The following is a 23,305-nucleotide window of genomic DNA, read 5'->3' as shown; positions in this document are numbered from 1 at the left end:
AGGGGCTCCTCTCCCCCAGGCAGTGCGCTGTCCATAAGGTTTTCGGGGTTGAATTTGGGTTTTAGGACAGGAGTTTAAATTTAGTGACTGCCGGTGGGTTTTGGAAAAATTATGGGAAGCCAGGAGGGGGGACGGGCTGACAAAGGCGTGTTTTCTGGGGCCAGCCCTCCAGTGGCTGGTAGGAACACCCCCCTCCCCCGGTACCCAGGAAGATCCATCATGCTTCCTGAGCAGTTTTTTTTTAATTGAAAAATCCATTTATAAATAATCTGGACAAATAAAGTAAAAGGCACTTATTGGGGATTCAGAAAAATCCATGGCTCCCGAGCGTTTGACCTGTCCAGGTTGGCAGCGTCTCGCTGTATCGTCAGAAGGTTGATCCAGGTTGTAAGAGCGGAGTGGGCGAGGAGCTGGCTACTCCAGTGAGTGGCGGAGGGCGGGCTTCCAGGGACACTAGAAATCTGATTGCTCATTTCTCCTTCCTTTAACATGCTAGCATTTATGGGATGTTTCGGCCGGGCAGAGTTATTGACATGTTTTCTTGAAGATAATTGACAGCCAAGGAGGTGTCCTGACTCCCTAGTGCTGAGCTTGACTGAGAGCCCTGGGGCAGTGGGAGGGGCCTAGCAGGCCTACAGGGAAGCTGAGTCCCACCTCCCCTGTCATACCCTGGACCTTCCATCCGCCCATCCCAGGAAATACCTTCATTTTGTGCTTGTCCCCTCAATCCAAAAGGTATCTGGGAAAGGTTATCAGTCATCCACGAGTCACTTATGGAACACCACCTGTATACCACGCGCTGTGCCAAGGGCTTCTGATGCGTCTTCTCATCTGGCTCTCCCTGAGATAGGATCAGGTCAGCCACACATCAGCCTGGCACAGAGGACGTAGTAAGGTCACGGGCCAGCAGAGGGATAAAGTTCTTGCCAGAGGATGGCCTGGGCTACATCCGCAGAGGAGCCTGGCCCTCGTCCAGGACTTTCAGGTGACGCTCTCTGTCAGGTCAGCAAGTTCCTAGAGTCAAGACTCCAGACTTAGCTTAGGCCTAGCGTGGGAAACTATCGCACAGTACAAAACAAAATTAAACAGTATTAACCAGGCCCAAATTGCACCTATATTTTAGAAAGCATGGTGCAACAGAGACTTCTAAAGCCTGGCAGTGCTGTGAAGCTGCCTTGCTTCTTGAGAATCTCTGCTACCTGATATCTTCCTCCTTTCTGTCCTCCCTGTGTTCAGGGCCTGGCCCTGGGGCGGCACCGCAGCCCCTGGAGCGAGCAGGGCGGTCTGCACGGGGCAGTGTGTGGCCGCTGCAGTGGCTGCCCTCCCTCTGCCCTCCTGCAGAGCCAGGCCTGGCAGCTCCTAGGGACCCTGCCCCAGTGTCTCCCCCAGGGGGCGTGGCTGTCCCTCCGCGCAGGGCCAGCCCGGTTCCCACTGGCGCAGGGGCAGCTGGGGAGTGATGGGTGGCAGTGGTGGGTGGGGGCGGACCTCAGACACTGCTCCGTCCATCCCACGTCTCGCCCTCTGCTGCACTGAACTGCCATTAGCGTCCATTTTTTTCCCCAAGCATGGGAAATGGCTTCTCTATGTGTTTAATTTGAGTGAAATTGTTCAGGCAAGGCACAGACTTGGTAAACCGCTGGCTGTGGTGCTTGGGAAACTTTTTCTTTTTCCCCAGCTGTGAATCACAGAGGGAATTGTGAACTTTGGACGGGAGGAGCTCACTCGGCATTTGCTTTTGCTTTTGGGCGAGAGGAAGTTCAAGAGTGGGCAGTCTGAGGCTGTGTGTGTGTGCGTGCGTGTGCACGCGCGCGCCTGCATGTGTGTGCATGTACTGGTACAGGGGCTTTAAACTCAAGGCCTGAATATTGTCCCTTAGCTTTCCCCACTCAAAGCTGGTGCTCTACCACTTGAGCCATAGCTCCACTTCTGGGTTTTTGCTTGACTTCTTTGCCTGGGCTGGCTTTGAACCATGATCCTCTGATCTCTACCTCCCCAGTTGCTGGGAAGTCTGGGGTGAGCCCCGGGGCCTGTTCTTTGTGGGGATCACTCTGAGGTGCACAGATTGGCTGAGTGCGTGTCCAGGGACCTGCAGGCAATGGCTTGGTCCGTGGAAGGGACTAGAATGTTCCTCCTCCTCCCCCTCTCCTTGAACAAGGTCACAGATAACAAATGATCCAGAGGTTTCGAAGGAGGATCAGGCTGGAATTAGACATGTTTCTCCTGACCTTGCTGGGGCCAGGCCTCCTCTATTTGTAACGTTGTGTTGGAGCCGCTGACAAATGGCCTGATAGGAGACAAAAGCAAACAATAGACTCACTTGAAAGAGACAGTGAATAGAATTTAATTGAATTTTTTTTTCTGGTACAGACATTGATTTGACCCTGTAAGATATATAGAGTAAATCATTAGTGGGAATTAATACACATTAAAATGTAGTTTATTAATCATGGAACTTTTATTGTGCTTGTGGTTGTATTTTTAATTATTATTTTAATGACTTTCTGTATTTCAAATTGTGATAAATCCTTTTTTTTTTTAATAAAGGGGCTGTAGTTTTACAAGGTGCTGCTCAGCACAGAGCTGTTGATTGTTCCTTCATTAAATGTGAATGAACAGATTACAAAAGACTGAAAATGGACCGATTTACACCCATTAAAAAAAAGCCAATTAATATCTAAGTGTTAAACACAAATGTTATAGCCCAGTCTCACTATCCCGTCTATACTCTGGGTTCCCACTGGATCATTCAGAGATTGACATTTTAAGGCATGGAAGTGAAGGAAATTCTAAAAGTAGAAATGCCTCGGACCAATTAAGACAGCGGGTTTGGATCATCCTGGGCTGCGAAGCCCCTGGCCTGCTGCTTGGCAGGTTGATGCCTGAGTGCGTGGTGTGGACAGAGGGACTCTTCCAAGTTGTCTGTGAGGGCCCAGCCCCAGGCCACCGGCTCTGGGGAGCAGATGGGGACCTGAAGTAATTCCTCCACCAGCAAAGAGAGCTTTGAGCCGGCCTTTCTGTGTCCTGTCCTCTGGGTCCTTGCGGGATCAAGGTCACATTCTTGTTCCAGGAGGCTTTGTGTGCAGTGGAGAGGAGCCTCGAGACAGCTCTCACATGGAGCTCATCGAGCTCAGCTCGGCTCCTGACAGAGCTTGGGACTCGAAACTCTGCTTCTTCCTTGTGGCCTCTCGTGGCTATTCCACCCCTTGCGGTTGTCAGGCCACGCATCTGGGCAACCTGAGGCAGGAGTGGAGGTGGTGAGGCTTGTGTGGGCTCAGGAGGCCCAAACTCTAGGTTTAAAAACCTGAGACCCGATTCTATTAGCTGGATGACTTGTTTGTTGGGTCATTCATTCATTCATTCATTCATTTATTTTTCTTTCTGTATTGAGGGACACTGAGGTGACTACTGTCCCAGGGGTGGTAGGTGCATCCACGACTGAAATGGAGAGCATGTGTGCACTCCACTGTGTGTGTGTGTTGTGCGCGTGCAGGTGTCCAGGAGAGAGGGGCTGTAGGCCTGAACCTGGGGGAGGGCAGCAGGTGGTGGAAATGGTGTGCAAGGAATGTTACTTGGCCCTCCTGTGGCTGGAAGCTCATCAAAAAGTGGGTAACTGCGGGCCAGGAGTGTGGCCTGGTGGTAGAGCGCTTGCCTAGCATGCTCGAAGACCTGAGTTCGGTTCCTTGGTACCATGTACACAGCAAAAGCCAGAAGTAGTGCTATGGCTCAAGTGGTAGAGCGTTAACCTTAAGAAAGCTCAAGGAAAGTGCGCGGGCCCTGAGTCCAAGCCACAGGACTGGCAAAAATAAAAATCCAAAATAAATGTATTCATAATAATTGATCATTAATTTTTAAAAAGTTGTTATGATAAAGGTGATGTACAGAAAGGTGACAGTTGAATAAGGGAGGTGATGAGTTCATTCCTTTTTGGACAATGTCACCCCCTCCCTCACTGTTTCCCTGCTTTCCCTCCTGTCCCCACCCACAGCTTGTTCAGCTCATTTTTACCCGTCTCCAGTGAGCACCTGAGCTGCACGTGTTCTCATTTTGTCCCTCCATTTCTGTGTCCCCCTAACCCTTCCAAAGACAGGGAAATGAACAAACAGAACAAAAAGAAAAGAAAACAAAAGGAGCAACAGAGAGGAAAAACCCTCTTGTTTCCATTTTCTGGAGTTCACTTCAATAAATGCAATTCTGTACTCTCACAAGCACATGGGCCTTTCTCTCCCTCTGGAGAGTCCGCCTTTGCCCTCGCCGTGTGTGAATGCTGAGCGTCCTGTACGGTTATTATGTCACGGTGTATTTAGATCTGGCTTCCACATAAAGCTCCTGCTTTTAGCCCTTGTCATCAAAAGATCAGAAAGGGGGTAAGGGCACATTCTTGTGAGGTAGCTGGTGGCTTTCTGTGTAGAAGAGGCGGGCGGCCTTCCTCAGTCCTCTGTCTGGTTGTACTGCCACCTTACAGGGAGCTCACTCAAAGATGAAAGCCATTTTGGCTTTGAGTTGGAGTCTTTGACGTGTAGTTGTGCGTGTGTGCGTGTGCGTGTGCATGTGTGTGTATGGGCACATACACACATATACCGAGGCCTGAACTTCAAGGTCTTGCACTTGCTCAGCTTGCTTGCTTAGTTCTACTAGTCGCTCGACCATTTGAACCACAGCTCCAGTCCAGTGTTTTGCTAATTGGAAGTAGAGTCTCACTGTCTTCTTTCCTTGGGCTATCTTCAAACTGTAATCCTCCCATCTCAGCCTCCTGAGTAGCTGGGATTATAGATGTGATCCACTAGTGTGTGGTTAGTGGTAGAAAAAAATTTTTAATAGAAGTCACACAAGAAACGTTTTTATTTTCAATTTTTTAACATTGATTTTTACATCATATTTCTAATGATGTATTTAACAAACAAGTGTTCAAGAAGGGAATCTCTATATACAATCACTGGCACTTAGTTTTTAGAACATAATCAAAATTAGGCCAAGGGTTTGTATGTCATAGATACGTATTAATCTATGTAATAAAACATTACGTCTATAGAGTCATAGGTTTTTATGTAGCTGTGTTTATATTTCTAATACCATGTCCATAGCATCGGGTATGCAACTATTGAGTCCTCGCTCTTGTCCTGTTTGGATCTAATAGCCACATATTAAGGATACCATACGCCTTTTGTTCCTTAGGTCTTGACTTGTCTCACTCAACATGATTCGATCTAGATTCATCCACTTCCCTGCAAATGCCATTATTTTATCTTAAACAAGAAAAATGTTAAGCTCTCATAGTCAAAGTCAGTTGCTGTTGATATGATGGTAAATTTTCTCTCAGTGCTCTTTAAGAATCCATGCATGTTTCATATGTCACTTTTTCTCCTTGACATTGTGTTATCGGCCTCCATCAATGTTTTGAAGGTTTACTGTGTAACATGGAAAGCTTTCCTTTTTACCCCTTTCTTGTGACTAAGCAAATCTGAAGTAGCAGCTAACTATTTTATAGCATTAAGGAGTCCCAAGAACTATGTAAAGTAACTCCATCAATTTGTTCTCTTCTCACTGATAATCAGCCTTGAACCCTGGGCAGGCAGCCCTCCCTGCTGGCCACTAGAGCCCGAGACACTGAGCTCATGCCTCAGTGGGCGTCAGGACCCAGGGTTACCTGTCATACAGTTTCTGATAGCCTGTATCCCTCCAACATGAGGGTTTGGTGTTGGCTACCTCCTTTCTGAAACCACTTTAGAACTGAGAATGGGAGACATCTACTGCAGAGGTTTTTTTTTTTTTTTTTGGCCAGTCCTGGGCTTGAGCTCAGGGCCTGAGCACTGTCCTTGGACTTTCTCAAGGCTAGAGCTCTACCACTTGAGCCTCAGCATCACTTCTGGCTTTTTTCTAAGTATGTGGTACTGAGGAATCGAACCCGGGTCTTCATGCATGCTAGGCAAGCACTTTAACCACTAGGCCAAACTCCCGGCCCTACTGCAGAGTTTTGACTCGAGGCTAGCACTCTACCACCTGAACCGCAGTCCCATTTCTGGCCTTGTGCTGGTTCCCTGGAGATAAGAGTCTCATGGACTTCCCTACCTAGGCTCCCTTGAACTGCGATCCTCAGACCTCAGACTCCTGCGTGGCGGGGATTATAGCGGATGTTATACTTTTGATTCATCCCCTGTCTTGAGGACTCCTGCCTCCGGGGTGGAACTTGGGTGGGAATTGGTGGGGACAGGGTTAGAGGTCTTGATGTTCAAGGAGAAGCAGCTGCTCTTGAACAGGGGTCTTTCAACACTCTGCCGTTGTCACAGCCAGACAAATGCTCTCTGCTGTGTCTGTATCTTCATTTGTGGTGAAATACCTACATGGAAGTTTGAGGAGACACTGTGGCAGGTGGTACATGCTGGCAGTCTCCATCTCACTCAGGCCGTTCCAGGCGGTCACAGATGACTGATTTCTGCCTCCAGTTATTTCAGGACTCACAAAAGGATTAGGACTCACCACGTTACCATCTCACCAGGCACCAGTGGCCCTGGCCTGTCCTCCTTGCTACTCAGGAGGCAGAGATCTGAGGCGAGCAGCTCCACGCCAGCCTGGGCGGGAAAGCCCACGAGACTCTCCATATAACCATCAGAAAACTGGAAGTGGCACTGTGACTCAAACTGGTACAGCACTAGCTTTGAGAAAAAGAGTCTCAGGAACAGCACCTAAGCCCTGAGTTCAAACCTCCATCACCACCACCACCAAAAAAGTAACTACCTGGGGCCGGGAGTTTGGCCTAGTGGTTAAAGTGCTTGCCTAGCATGCATGAAGACCCGGGTTCGATTCCTCGGTACCACATACATAGAAAAAAAGCTGGAAGTGGTGCTGAGGCTCAAGTGGTAGAGCTCTAGCCTTGAGAAAGTCCAAGGCCAGTGCTCAGGCCCTGAGCTCAAGCCCAGGACTGGCAAAAAAAAAAAAAGTAGCTACCTTTGCTGACCACTGGTGGCTCATAATGTAATCCTGGTTACTCAGGAGGCTGAGATCTGAGGACAGAGGTTCAAAGTCAGCCTGGGCAGGAAAGTCCATGAGGCTTATTTATAATTCACCTGCAAAAAGCTAGAAGTGGCTGAAGTGGTAGAGTGCTAATCTTGAGCAAAAAGGTTCAGGGACAGCACCAAGGCCCTGAGTTTAAAACCTGGCCTTTACACACACACACACACACACACACACACACACACACACACACACACACACACACACACACACACACACACACACACACACACACACACACACACACACACACACACACACACACACACACACACACACACACACACACACACACACACACACACACACACACACACACACACACACACACACACACACACACGTACGTTCAGGGCTCGAAGGCCCTGAGTTTAAAACCTGGCCTTTACACACACACACACACACGTGTTCAGGGCTCGAAGGCCCTGAGTTTAAAACCTGGCCTTTACACACACACACACACACACACACACACACACACACACACACGTGTTCAGGGCTTGAATGGGTTAGGACCTGTCATAACAGTTGCTGTGTGGAGCAGTGTTCAGGACCATGGCAGCGGCCACTTGCTGCCTTTCCTTTGGACCTGCTCCGACATTTCCTCTGGCCTGGGTGACAGGCTCTCTGGACTGCCCAGGGCTCATTTTTGATCCTCGCTGTCTCAGATTTTGGTGTGGTGCTCCCTTTTGGTGCTTAGTCTTCCTCGATCGTTTGCTTCTTGGAGTGAAGACTTTGCCTGGTGGCTTTTCCTCCCCAGTGCAGGGCTCGGAGTGCCAGGCGTTGGGGGAGCTCGCAGGGGCCAGGGCAGGAATCAGGGGGAGCTTCTCCCTGCGTGGCTGCCTCGCTGGCACAGATCTGCTGGGACTGTCTCATAGGTCATCACCATATTGGACAGGGAGGGTCCTCAGTGATAGGAAGCTCTCATAAGAAATGGGGAGGGAGGGATAAAAAGAGAGAACGAGACATACCAACTCGATAGTCCTCTCTTCTTGCATTAAGTCTGCCGTGCTGTGTTGGACATTATGTGTATTGCAGCGTGGCTCTGAGGAAGAAGCATGTGCTGGCTGGTAGAGTCCCCCTTGCAGCTGTGCAGTTGTGTGTGTGTGTGTGTGTGTGTGTGTGTGTGTGTGTGTGTGTGTGTGTGTGTGTGTGTGATGCCATCAGGTCCCTTATCTTTCACCTCACTGCTATCAAGAAGTGAGAAAAGAGAGAGATCATCCCCCCTCCCCCCATTCTGCCCTGTAACCTCCTAATGGAGTCTGAGATTCTGAGGCTAGCGTGGTCGAAGAGAAAACCAACACAGACTCACCTGCGGTCAGTTTTTGATGCACCTGCCATGTTCACGTTTTAATTAGGTTCTTACATGGGCCAGGCTCATGTCTTTGGGAATGAGGCAACTTCACCACCAATCAATAATAGCTGAGGGTTGCAGGCGGATTCTGCCCCCCCCCCGCCCCCCGGGTTCTCTGGCTGCCGCAGCCTCTCAGGTGGCGGAGGGACTTTGGGGTTGCATGTCAGCTAGGAAGGCTGTGTTCATGCATATGTTAGGGTCTACGGAGACCAAACTCAATCACTCTTCAGAGCAGGGAAGAACAATCACCTGTATGAAATTCATGACTTCTCCGCCTGTTTGCTCATCACTCCCCAAAGCGGGAGTGCTTGTGTGTTGCGTGGGACTCGGGGTTGCAGGTGTGAGCCTAGGCGGTAGTGACTAAACTTACCTCCCCAGCGCAGGTGCGGGCGGGATGTGGAAAGCAGACACCTTGCCTCTACGAATGGCCACCAGTGGCCTATGATCCAGTCACGCTCGGTTAGCTACACGGTACACTTGTTTGTTTGAAGCGTGAAGGAAGGAGTTGAGGGTGTTTGCTAATACATTTTCCTTGCTCCCTACTTGAGCTGAAAGCTTTGGTGTTTTCCTAATGCAGGCGGCTCTGGAATGTTCGGGAACCATGTCTGTGGAGGCTGTTTTCTCAGCTCATGCCCCACTTTCTGTGTTGATTCTGCACATAGGAAGAGGCAGGCCCTCTGCCCTTCCTCCCCGTCCGGGCCTCTGCCTTCCTTTATTTCTCTGTTTGCTAATGTGCAGAACTCCTTGAGGCTGCTCTAAAGGCCTCAACTGGAGCCCTGCACCCCTGGTCCAGAGCGGAGTGCTGGCCTCCCCCCTACCCCCCCAGCCTCCTTTGATTCTCTCTTTGTTTGTGGTTCTCCTCAGGAGCCAGGAGTTTCTTTTGTAGATAATAGGGTTCCAGTGTGGGGTGTGATCAATGGTTTCTGCCTCTATCTGGATGTGTTAATTTTGAAACAGCTTGCTTCTGTGTTGACTAAGTCTATTGTGATAGTGGTGGTGGTGCTGGGATTTCGGATGAGGGCTGGGGCCTGTTCTGTTGGGAAATGTAGCTGCTCAGGCTTTGGCTCTATTTGTGTCTGCTCTGCCCTCAGACCAGAGGAGCCATTGTCTAGGCCTTCCTGACCTTTTTGATGGGTTGAACACCCATCTCTAAAAGCCTGTATTGATTGATATGTAAGATCAGAGGCACTAGTAGAATTTCCCAACATTGTTGGTGGGGCCATTTGTTGATGGGAATAGAGAAAACACAGACAGACAGACAGACAGACAGACAGACGGACAGACAGACAGAGACATGCACGCGCGCGCGCGTGCACACACACACGTGCACACACACACACACACACACACACACACACACACACACACGACACCAACTCCTGATTCATCTCAAAGGGAGATGGCTGTGGTATATTTCTGTGTAGCTCATCCCTCGTCCTTAGTTGTCTATGGCAGCTGGCAGTGTGTGGCTGTCAGCGACACTTTCTGTGCCGACATAACCCTGCCAAGGTGGAGAGAGGAGCCAGATTCTCGCCACACAGCTTCTGTGTTCTGTGCAAGTTTCTCGCCCTGTTCTGTTCTGGAGGCGCTGATAATGTTTGCTGCTCTTTTAGGCTCTGGTGTCTCTTGAGTGTATGTAATCTGTCAATGTGGCAAACTTTGGTGGCTTCATCTAGGGGTTGGGGTGGCCGGTGGGGACTGGGGGGAGAAGCAGAGTCAGGATGAAGGCATCTCTGAGTCTCTCGTCCTCCGCTCTAGGGTGTGTGAAAGTTGAGATCCCCCAGGACTTTCTCACAGACTCTCAGGCAAGCTATGGTCCTCAGGGCTTCGCATCGTACGTCTTCAGGCTGGCTGTGCCTTTCTCCCAGGCACTGCTCATCTCTTGAAGAATCAAGTTCAACTTTGCAAGTTTATGGCAAAGCGTTTGCTGCTGGTTATGATGGCGGTGCCGCCATCTGGTTGATCTTCGTGTGATGGTGACAGTAGGTGTGAGAAGGCCAGGGCTGTTCTGCATGGTTGCAGGGGAGAAGGAGCTGCCTGCCACTCTCAACTCCCACCTCGAGGTGTCCGAGGCTGGGTGTGGTATGGTGGCCCAAGCCGAGTGCTGCTGTCATGCTGCTGAATGGGGACAGACACCAAGGGCTGGGGAGGATGAGAACTCTTCAGGGCAGAATGTTCTAGAACAAAGCACTCAGGAGGATGCAGTGGCAGTTGTACTGGACATTAAGTTGTTGAGCACCTGGAGGCCGTAATGTGAAGGACAGGAAGTGTCTGAGCTGGGTGCGTGACCCCGCCCTCGCCCCCCAATACCCGAGAAACTCAATAGAGACTCGCTAAGGAAAGCAGAAGTGTGTGTGTGTGTGTGTGTGTGTGCATGTATGTCTCTGTCTCACATGTGCGAGGCAAGAAGTCTACCCTGAGTCACACCTCCAGCCCCTTTCTGAGTTGTTAGATGTAAATTACATCACAATGAAGCTGGCTGAAAAGTTTTGTTTTTAACCTGATAACTTGATCTGTGCCAAGAATCTACAACTAGTGCCTCAGGCCAAGTCTCTGTGCCATCCATATTTCAGGATGGAAACTGAGGCACAGAGCCCTCAAATGACACAGCTTCTTCTGCACTAAAAGAAATGCTGTGTTTCACCCTGAACAGACAGATTCTGGTTGTCTAATGGAGAAGAGTGAGTTAGAAGAAACCCCTTCAAAGCCTTTTAGCCAGTCTGGCTGACGTGCACATGGGGTCCTCACTGAACTTGTCTACGTGTTTCCCCCAGTGCATGCCACGTCCCCTTGGATGGTTTCTGCTCCCACGGTGTCGTAGCTTTTCTTCTAGGCCAGCAGTCCAGTGTGGCTGATTCTTGTATCAGTCAGGAGACAGACGTCCTGCCAAAGGGAGTGGCTGCAGGTTGGCAGAAGTGGCTCTTGTGAGCTAAGCATGGTGGCTTAAGCCTTTTCATCCTAGCTACTTGGGAGGCAGAGATGGGGAGATTGTGGTTAAGTTCATTAGATTCCATCTCAGCTAATGGCTGAGATAGTTCATGTCTGATATCTCAGGTGTGGGGCAAGCAAGATGGCGGGGTATGTGGTGTCCAGGTGTGGTGGTATCCACTGTTCACGCCCAGCCATGTGGTAAAGCACAAGGAGGAGGATGGAAGCCCAGGCTGGCCTGAGCATAAGGTCAGACTCTACCATGAAAATATCCCATGCACAAAGAAGGGGTGAGTTCTGGAGGCACAGCTCAAGTAGAGCCCCTGCCTGGCAAGCAAGAGGCTCTAAGTTCAGACCTCATCATTGTCACACAGCAGCCAACCAACAGTCCAAGAAGTGGCCGTCTCTTGAGCGTGCTGCAGGGAGGAGAGCTGGTCTCATGCAGCGCACAGAGGGAGAAGTGGCAGGGCACAGCTGTGCCGCCGGCGTGGATGCGGGGCGCAGGCTGTGAACAGCGGTGGTGGTAACCACCATGATGGTGAGTGTGGCCCTGGAAGCCAGGATCCAAGGCACGGTGTTCCCGTGCCGCCTCGTGGGGCCTCGTGGCTCGTGGTGGCTCTCAGTGTTCTCCCAAGCCGATGGAGGGAAAACCTTGACAGGGCGCAGCTCTGTGTCACACGGTGTGCAAGGAAGGGTGAAGGGGGAACTTGGAGACCATGAGAAGCTGGCAAGTGGCACGACACCGAAGGAGAACTTGGGGGCATCCTGGTCCAGATCAACCAGAAAGCATCGTTGCACTAAGGCCCGAAGAGGCCGCCAACCACACCGCTGCCCGCCCACCACTGTTGTTCCAAGGTGCATTGCTTTCTTGCTCCGGGGTCTAAAGCCATAAACACCCACAAAGGAGCTTCAATGCCAGGGGCGCCAGGTCCAGTCAGGCATTCCAGGGAGAACAGCCAGGCAGGGTAGGGGCCTGTCCAGAGGGGCAGAGGACCACCCTGCCCTCCGCAGGAATGGGCTCAAAGACTCCAGATTTTAATTTTCAAGAGCAGCTGTGGGGGCGGAGGGGTCCATCCCCATCTCTAACTGGCAAGTAAAAGGAAATGGGAGGGCCGGGCATTGGGCCTCGTGGTAGAGTGCTTGCCTAGCATGCACAAAGACCCGGGTTCGATTCCTCGGTACCACACACATAGAAAAAAGCTGGAAGTGGTGCTGAGGCTCAAGTGGTAGAGCTCTAGCCTTGAGAAAGTCCAAGGACAGTGCTCAGGCCCTGAGCTCAAGCCCAGGACTGGCAAAAAAAAAAAGGAAATGGGAGAAATACCACAGGGAGAGTGCGCCGCCCCATCTCTGGTGGCCCAGCCATGGGGCTGCCACGTGTGTCCATGCTTTCCCAATCTCACCATCCCTCCCACCTGGAAGCTCCTGCTACTCCATCCATTGGCATCTCCCCCAACACACTGGCTTTTCCCGTTTCCTGCTTTTGCACATGCAATCCCCTTCCCCTAATGCATTTGCCACACGTGTGCCTGGCAACTCCCTGCTTGTTCTGCCCCAGTCCCAGTGTGGCACAGCTTGCCCTCCTCTCCTCCCCAGAACCAGCACGACCACCCTTCACACAGCTTCGCACTTGATACAGTGGCCTTGGGTCCGCAGCCCTGTCTGTCTTCCCGGCTGTTTTTCCAAGGACCATTACTCAGAGTGTCTTTGTATTGTGAGGGCATAGTGCCTGGCATGTAGTAGGTGCTCAATAATTTAACGAAGGATTGAGCCAGGGAGAGGATAAATGAAGGAAAGACTGGGAAAATTGCTCCTCTGCTGAATCTGTCTCAAAATATTCTTTGGTGGCTCATTGTTCTTCACTGATTGATGCTAGGATGGCCTCAGCCATGCTTTCCCCCATCTGCATGAGACAGCCCATGGAGCCAGGCTTCATTAATTTGGAAATCCAGGCTGTGAGAAATGTATTCTGGATTGTTCTTTACCATTGTGGAGCAAATTGTATAGGAAATCCTTCAGATCTCCTGGAGTCCTGGAGATGGTCAGAATAGAGCTCTGTGATGCCATGCCGTGTGTGTGTGTGCATGTGTGCATGCTGATACTGGGGCTTGAACTCAAGGCCTGGACACTGTCCTTGAGCTTTTTCACTCAAGGCTGGCACTCTACTACTTGAGCCACACCTCCACTTCTGGCGCGTGCGTGCACGCATGTATGTGTGTTTAATTGGGAATAAAGAGTCTCGTGGACTTTCCTGCCCAGGCTGGCTTTGAACTACAATCCTCAAATCTCAGCCTCCTGAGCAGACCAGGTTACAATCATGAGCCACGGGTACCGGCCTGGTTGTTTGATTTTCATCTTTGTGTGGGGACCCAGAATGGCCAGAATAGGCAGGCTGTGGATATGGTTATCTTGGTGGCTAGAAAATCTGCTGTGCAACGGGCTGAGAATAGTTAGAGCGTACACTACAGACACAGGCTGGAGCATTATCACAGAGGAGACCTGAGACCCCTGGCTCTATGCATGGGGAGAGGGTATAGAATGGTATTTATTTATTTAAATTAAGGCCAATTATTGTGACTTTTTTTAATGAAGCACAGTGAGTGGTGGATTCTGGGAAAATTTGCTGCTAGTAGAAAGATGCTGGTTAGAAGTCATTAATATGACATTCACACATCCCTAATAAACTGCATAACACGGTGATCTGGCACCATTGAAATACCCAGAGGACATTAAGCATGGGCTTTAAAACCAAGAGGATTGGAAACAAGATATTTTTACTTCCCATTTGGGAGCAATGTAATCTCATTCTGTGGCTCCAGCAGATGCTGGGGCCAGCTGCTAGAAGTCTTGGCAGCCCCCTCCCCCACAGCACTGGTCCCCGGAACAGATAAAACCCTTGTGCAGAGCTCTCATAAAAACTAAACTTAAAAAAAACTATCCCTTGGTTGAAAACCCATTTTTCAGAGGGCAAAAGATAACTGAGGTTGGGTAGATTTTAGAGATATTTTTATTAGTTGGACTCAGGAAGGGCAAAAAAGAATCAAACATATCTGCATAGGTGCAGATAAGTATACGTTATATGTGTGTGCATATACACACATATGTACACACATATCCATATCCATGCACGTACATTCATATCCATGCATGCACACACTCATACACACATTCATATATATATACACACTCATACATACACATGTATACCATATACACATATACACACACATTCACATGCATATGTTTACCTACGCTCATATACATGTATGCACATATACTCATCTATACAAATACATATATGCATTCATGCATATGTATTCATATACTCACATGCACATATAAACTCACACATGTGCATCAATGTAAAAATGTACATGTATATTCATATACATGGACACATTTGTATATATACATGTACATTTATATATGCACACATTTGCATTTATACACATGCATGCGCATTTCATGCACACATGTACACTCATACATCTTTGCAAGTGCATCCAAGCACATGCACATACACTCACGTATCCTCACCCACAGTTATATTCAAACATGCCTCATTGTTTAACCCAAGTTCCCTCCTCTTACCTTTTCTGGCTCTTCAGCTCTGGTGGAGCAGAGGGACAGTGAGCCTAATCCGAGGGAGGGAAGGCCAGCTTCCAGGGCGACCTCCTTCCATTCCTGAGGGGCTCCCAGTCTCTTCCCGAACTCCTGGTGAGGGCAGGAAGGCCCAGGGCTGGCGTGAGAGCTGCTCCACGGCCGTGTGTGGCTGCTGTAAACAGGCTAAGCCCAGCTGAGTGGATTTTGAAAACAGAAAGAAGATGGCATAGCATAGGATGTCTTTTCAGAACGGGGGAAGAAGTCTACTCTTTCGGATCCCTTGAGATGAAAATGGAAAACGTGGGGCCGGGAGTTTGACCTAGTGGTAGAGTGCTTGCCTAGCATGCATGAAGACCCGGGTTCGATACCTCGGTACCACATACATAGAAAAAAGCCGGAAATGGTGCTGAAGCTCAAGTGGTAGAGCTCTAGCCTTGAGAAAAGTCCAAGGATAGTGCTCAGACCCTGAGTTCAAGCCCAGGACTGGCAAAAAAAAAAGAAAAAGAAAATGGAAAACGTATTATTCAAATTTACTTCTCTTGATTCTTTGGGAAGACTTTAAAAATGTAGCTTCTTGCAAGTTTTTCAACCATGCACATGGCTACCTGTTAAGTGTCTCTTAGCCCTGCTCCGGTCTGACCATGGGGCTGGATGTGGCTGAGTTTCTGAATGAGGAGTCGGGGAAGGACATTTCTATGAGCTCCCGTGAGGGGTTCTTGCTCCTTCATGGGGCAGCAGGGGCTCCATGTCTGGAGCCTTCATAGCAAATGAGGCTCAGACACAGCCCCCGGCGCTTCTGTCCTTTAAAGGCGAGCCTTGCTTCTCTCATCCAACGTCCAACTTGCTATTGATTCAGCTGTCATTTTCGTTTCCTGTTTTCTTGTGTCAGTATTAGGCTTGAACTCAGGGCTTTGCCCTCTTGCGTGTTTTGTTTATTTATTTTTAAGGCTGGTGCTCTATCACTGGAGTCTCACCTCCCACTTGTTGTTATTGTTGTTTTCCCCCAGTTAGTTGGAGATAAGAGTCTCATGGATTTGTCTGCCTGGGGTTGGCTTTGAGGTTCTCAGGTCTTCGCTTCCTGGGGAGCTTGGATGAAAAAGGCCTGAGCCCTCAGCCTCTCGCTCAGCAGGGTCTACAGTGGTGTAGAGCCCGAGGCTCCATTCTCTGGGATATTGAACCACAACTAGAGGAGACTTTCCACACTCAGGCCAAATCACAGAAAGCACTGGGTCAGGGGATCTCCAGAGCGCCACTGCTGAGAAAGTTCCAGAAGCTGGAGCTGCCTGTGGAGTTAGAAAGCAGAAAGAGTCCTTGGAGAACTTAGACCCTTGGGCAGAGCTGGGGCACAGCTGCCGGCAGGGACAGGGGCAGGGACAGGATGGGCAGCCTCGTGGGCCCGTCAAGGACTTGCACAAACACTGGCACTGGGGGTGGTGCTAGTGACCTGGTGGTGAGCATGTGTGTTTACATGATGACGAGGTCCACCTGCAGTGGCAGGCCCCATGGATCTGCTGGCCATGCCCGGGGGAGGGACCTCGTCTGCTGTCGGGGTGCGGCACCCCCCGGCCCCCTGGTTTGCAGTGACCCATCTCCATGCTTGGCTGTCCCCTGCTGGAGGCCGCTCTCCTCCCTGCCTGGCAGGCCGCACACAGTGTGCTTTGGCAGCCGTTTCTCTATTTGGACGTCCAAAGGACAAACCAAACATTTAAAATCTGCAAGCTGGACAGTCTTTGCTTTGGAGCCTGTGCTGAATTTCCTCATCTTGACAGCCAAGCCATTCTTCTCAGTGTCAGTGCAGTGCTTAGGGTCTAACGAGAGGAGGTGTATGGGGAGCCAGGAGTGGGGGGAGACTGGCATTGAGTGGGCTCGAGTGAGTCTGCAGGCATGGTGTGTGTGTGTGTGTGTGTGTGTATACACATGTGCACATGCATGTGTGTGCAGATTCCTCACCAGAACCAGCCACACCTGGCTGGAGCACTCTCCTCCTTCCCCTCTTCCCCCCTCCTCCCCTTCCCCCCTCCTCCCCTTCCCCCCTCCTCCCCTTCCCCCCTCCTCCCCTTCCCCCCTCCTCCCCTTCCCCCCTCCTCCCCTTCCCCCCTCCTCCCCTTCCCCCCTCCTCCCCTTCCCCCTCCTCCCCTTCCCCCTCCTCCCCTGCCCCCCTCCTCCCCTTCCCCCCTCCTCCCCTTCCCCCCTCCTCCCCTTCCCCCTCCTCCCCTGCCCCCCTCCTCCCCTGCCCCCCTCCTCCCCTTCCCCCCTCCTCCCCTTCCCCCTCCCTTCCCCCTCCTCCCCTCCCTCTCCTCTTCCTCCTTTTCAATTTTTTTTCCTTTTTATTTTTTAGTGTGCAAGTCCTGGGGTTAAATTCAGGACCTGGGTGCTGTCCTTTGACGTTTTCTGCTCTAGGCTGCTCACTAGAGCCACCCCCACCCCTTTCTGGCTTTTGAGCGGTTAATTGGGGATAAGAATCCCCACACACTTTCCTCCCCTGGATGGCTTCAAAATCACCATCCTCCTGAGTAGCCAGGATTACAGGTGTGAGCCACCAACATCTGACTTTTTCCCTCCCTCCCTCTCTTCCTACCTTCCTTTCTCCCTCCCCTTTTTCCTTCCTCCCTCTTTCCCTCCCTTTCTTTCATCAGTATTAGGCTTAAACTTGGGGCCTTATCTTCTTGCTCAAGTCTGGTATTCTACCACGTGAGTCACACTTCCTTTTCTTTTGCTACATCACAATGTACCACGGTCACTGGCATCGACATCTGCCATTTTTAATCAGTTTAAAAACAATGCACTCATTGCCTGTAATTGTAATCCCTCTCTACACCGCCTTTATACTAACCATTAAGTAAATTTAAAAAACATGAAAGACATAGCCAACGGACAAGATAAAATAATGGCATTCGCAGGGAAGTGGCTGAATCTAGAGCGAATCATGTTGAGTGAGACAAAGTCAACACCAAAGGAACAAAAGGCGCATGGTATCCTTAATATGTGGCTATTAAATCCAAATAGTACAAGAGCGAGGACTCAATATTTGCATACCCAATGCTATGGACATGGTATTGGAAATATAAACATAACTACATAGACATAAAAACCTGTGATTCTATAGACATAATGTATTAGATTAATATGTATCTATGATATACCAACCCTTAGCTTAATTTTGATTATGTTCTAAAAACTATGTGCCAGTGATTGTATATGGAGATTCCCTTCTCGAATACTTGTTTGTTAAACATGTCATTTGAAATATGATGTAAAAATCAATGTCAAGGGCTGGGAGTTTGGCCTAGTGGTAGAGTGCTTGCCTAGCATGCACAAAGACCTGGGTTTGATTCCTCTGTACCACATACATAGAAAAAAAAAAGCCGGAAGTGGTGCTGAGGCTCAAGTGTAGAGCTCTAACCTTGAGAAAGTCCAAGGACAGTGCTCAGGCCCTGAGCTCAAGCCCAGGACTGGCTGTTTCTAGATGTCTCAGTGGAAAGCATCATAGAAGAAACACATGGTTGTCAGGGCCTGTGTGGCCTCAGTTGCCATCTCTGTAGAAAATGGGTGGGTGGCATTTGTGTTTTCCTCTGCCCTGTGTGGGAGGAGGGGCACAGGCAGAGAGTTGGCCCCATGCCCTCCTCTTTGAAGTCTCCTCTGTCTCTGCCTTATAATGTGGAGGCAAGGGTGCCTGTGGAAGCTGGGAAGCCGTCTTGGAAATAGACCTGGAATCAGAGCAGAGGGTGCTGGGTCTCTTAGGGAGTGGCCCCGCTGGAGGGCAGGCTCTGTCCAGAGTCCTGCAGGTGACGCCTGGAGGGAACAGAAGGCTGTGGGTCTAGGCCAGGCAAACTCCTTGTGCTTCCTTTGTCCTGTCTGCCAGCACGCACAGAGCATGGACTCTAGGGACCCTGGGGACAGCGGCATAGAGCTTGGCCTCTGGGGCCTTTGGCATGGATATGGGTTCTAGTTGTGCAGGTGTTAGCTGTGAAAACACGGGCAGATTGCCTAACCATTCTGAGAGTATAAATGGGCGTGGTTGGCGTGGCCGTGAGGGGTCAATGACAGCATCCTGGTGAAGACAGGGTGCCCTGGATAGCTCTCTGTCACACTGGCATGACGGCAGAGACCCGGATGGTGAGCCTTCTCTTCTCTCCCAGTCACCAGAGCCAGCCCGGATCATCCTCTTCACTGAAGCTTCGCCAGGCAAGGCCTGGCTCCTGGCAGCCCGGCTGCTGAGGCACGGCCAGACCTGGCAAGAGCAGAGGCTCTGGGCGGAGAGAGGAGACCCAGGAAGTCTAGTCCAGCTGAAGGTCAGCAGCAGCAGGGGGCAGTCCCTGAGGGACACGTCCGGCCCTGACCTCCAGCACCATGGAGGGGTGACAGACGTGTGCTGTTTCTTTTGCTCGGAAGACCTGGTCTTCAGTGGAGCGAGTGCTCGTCCAGGGACTTCTCTGCCTGCCCTCACGGCAGCTCATTCGGCCTGAGTGGACCCTCAGGCTGGTACACGGTGGGCTGTACCTTGGGCTAGAGCAGCATCGACAGTACTATGAGTTGTAGCAATACTGACTGTTGCACAAGCTGTAGCAGCACCACTGTACCCTGGTCTATAGCAGCACCGACTGTACTGTGGGCTGTGGCAGCACTGAACGGGATCCACTGCGCTGACTGCTCTCCATCTACTCCTTGACATTGCTCATTAGCCACAGCTTGACAGTGTCTGATGTTCACGGCACATAGTAGGTGCTCAGTAAGAATTGTCACGGTTGACACTGAACACGGTAGGAGGATGGAGGAGCCGTTGGAAGCTCCAGATGGAGCTTTCCACATTGTGGCTAGCATGGACGGAAGGGTGTTCTGCCCAGACCATGCAGCACAGGCTCTCCTGGAGTGTATGACCTTCCTGCCTCCGTGGCCCCAGGACTAGGACAATGGGCCTGGATCAGCAGGCCTACCTGGATTCGTGGGCACCCAGGACAGAATGAAGGGTCACAGAGTGACTGGGTATACTTGGACCCACCTTCTGGGTCACCAAGGCAAGATCATAAGCAAGGTCCTGGATCTGGGGGCTCCATCGTGCAGTCTGTTCCAATAGCTGGAAGCAGAGGCGTGGCTCAAGTGGTAGAGCACTATCCTTGAGTGAAAATGCCAAAGGACAGCATCTGGACCCTGAGCTTAAGCTCCAGGACTGACACATACACAGAAGTGTGTGCGTGCGTGTGTGCGTGCGTGCGTGCGTGCGTGTATGTATGTATGTATTCCTCAGGTTTTCTGAGATTCAGGCAGAGAGCTGACGCACTTAACTGAGTAAATGTCCCTGTGGTACAGTTGTCTCTCAGTGAACAGTCCTCTGGCCATTCCTGCCGACCCTCTGTGAGTGTGGTGGATGGAGGCACAGGGCAGGAAGAGGGCAGTAGGTTAGCAGGAGTGGCCACTCCTGGCCCGCTTCGGCACTAGCTGGCTACCCCTGGACAGGTGGTCTTTCCATGGAGACCTTGTGTGGCCAGTCATGCTGGCTGTTGCTGGGACATGTGATGGTGGTCAGTGTATAACAAGGACGGTGGCTCCTTAGGGTTGCTCGGGGGGTGGCATTACCCAGACACACCGGAAGCCAAGGCCTGGTTGGGTTAAGCAAGGAGCTCAAGCTGCACTGTGAGCTGGCACCCATGGTCCGCTCTGGGCCTCAGAGCTTTCACTCCTCGCTGTGATGCAGTGCTGCTTCCCACAGGGATGTACTCAGTTAGTGACTGGTGAGGGTTTCCAGGAACTGCTGTGATTGCTGATTTCAACCATCTCCAGTCAGAAACATACACGCGCGCGTGCGTGCGCACACACACGCACACACACCATCCGCAACATTCACACGCATTCACTTATGAATGTGTATTTACTTTCAAAATGCCCACTCTTCTTTTCCCTATCCCATCCATCCATCCACCCACCCACCCATCCACCATCTACTTCTCCATAGCCCTCCCTCCCACCTTCCTTTCCTCCCTCCCTCCCTCCATCCCTCCTTCCACTCACCAGTCATTCTACCATCTCTCTCACAAACATTTGTCAGGGATTTCCCTGGGGGGACCCCAGGGGTGCATCCTGATCTATTTCCTGTCCTTGCACAGTCCATGGAGAATGCCACTGAGTAAATAAGCCGTAAGAAACCCCCTGAACCAGAGGAAGGCACTGCAGAAGTGTGTGGACACACAGCTCGTCCTGGGTTGGCTGCAGGGAGGGTAGCTAGCTGGGGAAACACCATCTGCCTACAAGGAGACTCCAGGAAGGGATTTCCTAGGGAGAGGAACCCAGCAGGGGCCTGCGGCTGGGACGAGAGGACAATGTACTCCTGGGCATGCTGGTGACTTATTCTATGGCTTCTTGAGCTAAAATCAAGGCTAGACACATGTGCAGTTCTTGTTCCCTGTTGAGGGAAGGTGGCTCGGGCTCTTGGTTCCTGGTTGTGCCTATGTGGTGGCGGGGACATTCATCTTCACTTCCTCACTGAGTGGCACGATGCTGTTCTCTAGCCTGCTCTGCTTACCTGGCTTTGATGGAATCTCGAGGCCCAGTGTAACATGTCTAGTCACAGGTGCCACCTCTGGGACAGGCGAGCCCAGGGCTGCTGGCCTCTGGGCAGATGGACCTGTGTGTCGTGTGTCCCAGGAGCCCTGGCTACCGAGAGTGTGGGGAGGGAGGCCTCTGCTCTGTGTTTCCCCAATAGCCAAGGGCAGTGGCTGTGTGTCTCCACGGAGATGCAGGCAAATGTGTGCTAGGGCATCTTTCATTTCACCTGTGGTGCCTGCCAGGTTCGTGTTAGCAGATCTGTTTGGAACGGCAGGTAATGGGCCATATCACGCCTCAGAGCCGGAGCGATGGCTCGCGATGATGTCACCCTTTGGCTTTTTATGGAAATTATTACTAAATCAGTAATTCTATCTGCAGCAATGCTGTTGTATTTATAAATATTTAATTTACCTTCAGGTGCCCACATTTCTCCATCTTTGCCTTAAACTCAGCTGACATTGCTCTTATCTGAAGCGCTGTTGGATAGCACCATATTATCAGTGGTGAGAAAGGCTAACCTCTCTCTCTCTCTCTCTCTCTCTCTCTCTCTCTCTCTCTCTCTCTCTCTCTCTCTCTCTCTCGACTTTTTCTTTTCTTTTTAGTCTTTGTGTGATTGGTTCAGGGTGTTGGGAGTGAAGCCGAACAAACACAACATCTCTTGTGGCAAAGCTGAAAGATTCGTCCACCTTCAGAAAAATCCAGACTAAACTTTCCAATTTTGACTTTGCCTAAGTGGGAACTTGATGTGGGCTGGGCGTTTTCCATCCTTCCAATTAATGATAGTTAGACTCTTAGAAGTGTATCTGATGTTTTTCTCCCACAGAGAATCTTTTTTTTTTTGGTCCTTGCCACCAACTCCTCTTTTGAAACCCAGGCTTTGATTGCGATTGGATGGTAGGTTTGAGTAGAAAGGATTCAGAAAATCAAATAAGAGCAAAGTCCAAAGACTGATGTTTTTCTAGCGGAGATGGAGTTCCAGCCCAACAAAGGAAGACAGACAGCAACTTTCTTTCTTCTCAGGGTCCAACATGAGCTAATTGTTGTTATTATCTTTTTATTCTTCTGTTTCAGGAAATTGCAGCTTATTTAATAACATTTGAGAAACACGAAGAATGGCTAACCACATCCCCTAAGACAAGGTAATGTCCCCAACCTTGCAGTTTTTTGAGTGTGTACAATGAATGGGTGGGTTGATTTCTCTCGGATTACCTGATGAGCCGATCAATACGGGACACCGATGGCCTGTGACACAGAGGTCTCCCTCATTGGCCCCAGATCATGGTAGCGAATGCAATTAGAAGTTACCCAAATGGGAATATCTGACCTGGTGGCTATTGGGGCTGCATCCATCAGCATGGATGCTCAGCCCTGTTTTTAGCATCTGGGGTGTTTATTTTGGGGAGCAGAGAGGGCCCACTTGCCACCTGCACTTGAAAGCAATGTATTATTTATCTATTTGTGAAGAGGACCTAGCTTAATGGCTCCTATCAATCTCCACGTGTTTTGCAAACAAGAAGTTGAGTTATGCCTGATGAGTTGTAAGCAGAGCCCCCCAAAATCAGAAGCAAGGGCCCCCGTCTGGAATTTATTATGCCATAAATGTCCTCGAACCTGCTTACTGCCACAACACTTCTCTCTCCACTTTAGGATCTAGGAGGGGATTGGCAAAAATGGAAAGGGACCTGTGTTTTGTTGCTGGGAGGGATGTGTTAATCCTGACAAACGGTAGGATGGGGATTTATGGCTTCTTGGAAGGCTGGCGTCCTCTTTTCCTCTCCTCAGATCTTTGTTTTTTATTTTAATTTTTGATGGGTTGTAGTCCAGAGCTTTGGAAATTCATGGTCGGCCTCTCCCAATTGCCACACGTATTGGAGG

At 50.5% G+C, this 23,305-nt stretch overlaps 1 protein-coding gene across 14 annotated transcripts in view; it reads left to right on the top strand.

Annotated features, from left to right (window-relative positions):
• Nucleotides 1–23,305, top strand: part of Camta1 (calmodulin binding transcription activator 1) — a 684,963-nt gene that overhangs the window by 226,436 nt on the left and 435,222 nt on the right. For all 14 annotated transcript variants that reach the window (XM_090335924.1, XM_090335918.1, XM_090335932.1 and 11 more), the window contains one exon: nt 22,502–22,569. In XM_090335924.1, coding sequence (XP_090192050.1) covers nt 22,502–22,569 — 68 coding nt within the window. The remainder of the gene's footprint in view (nt 1–22,501; nt 22,570–23,305) is intronic.

This window comes from Megascapheus bottae, chromosome 6 (genome assembly GCF_031878675.1).
Source record: "Megascapheus bottae isolate mThoBot1 chromosome 6, mThoBot2.hap1, whole genome shotgun sequence".
NCBI lineage: Eukaryota > Metazoa > Chordata > Mammalia > Rodentia > Geomyidae > Megascapheus > Megascapheus bottae.
Note: the sequence above shows the minus strand (reverse complement) of the source record. Positions and strands in the feature narration are given on the sequence as shown.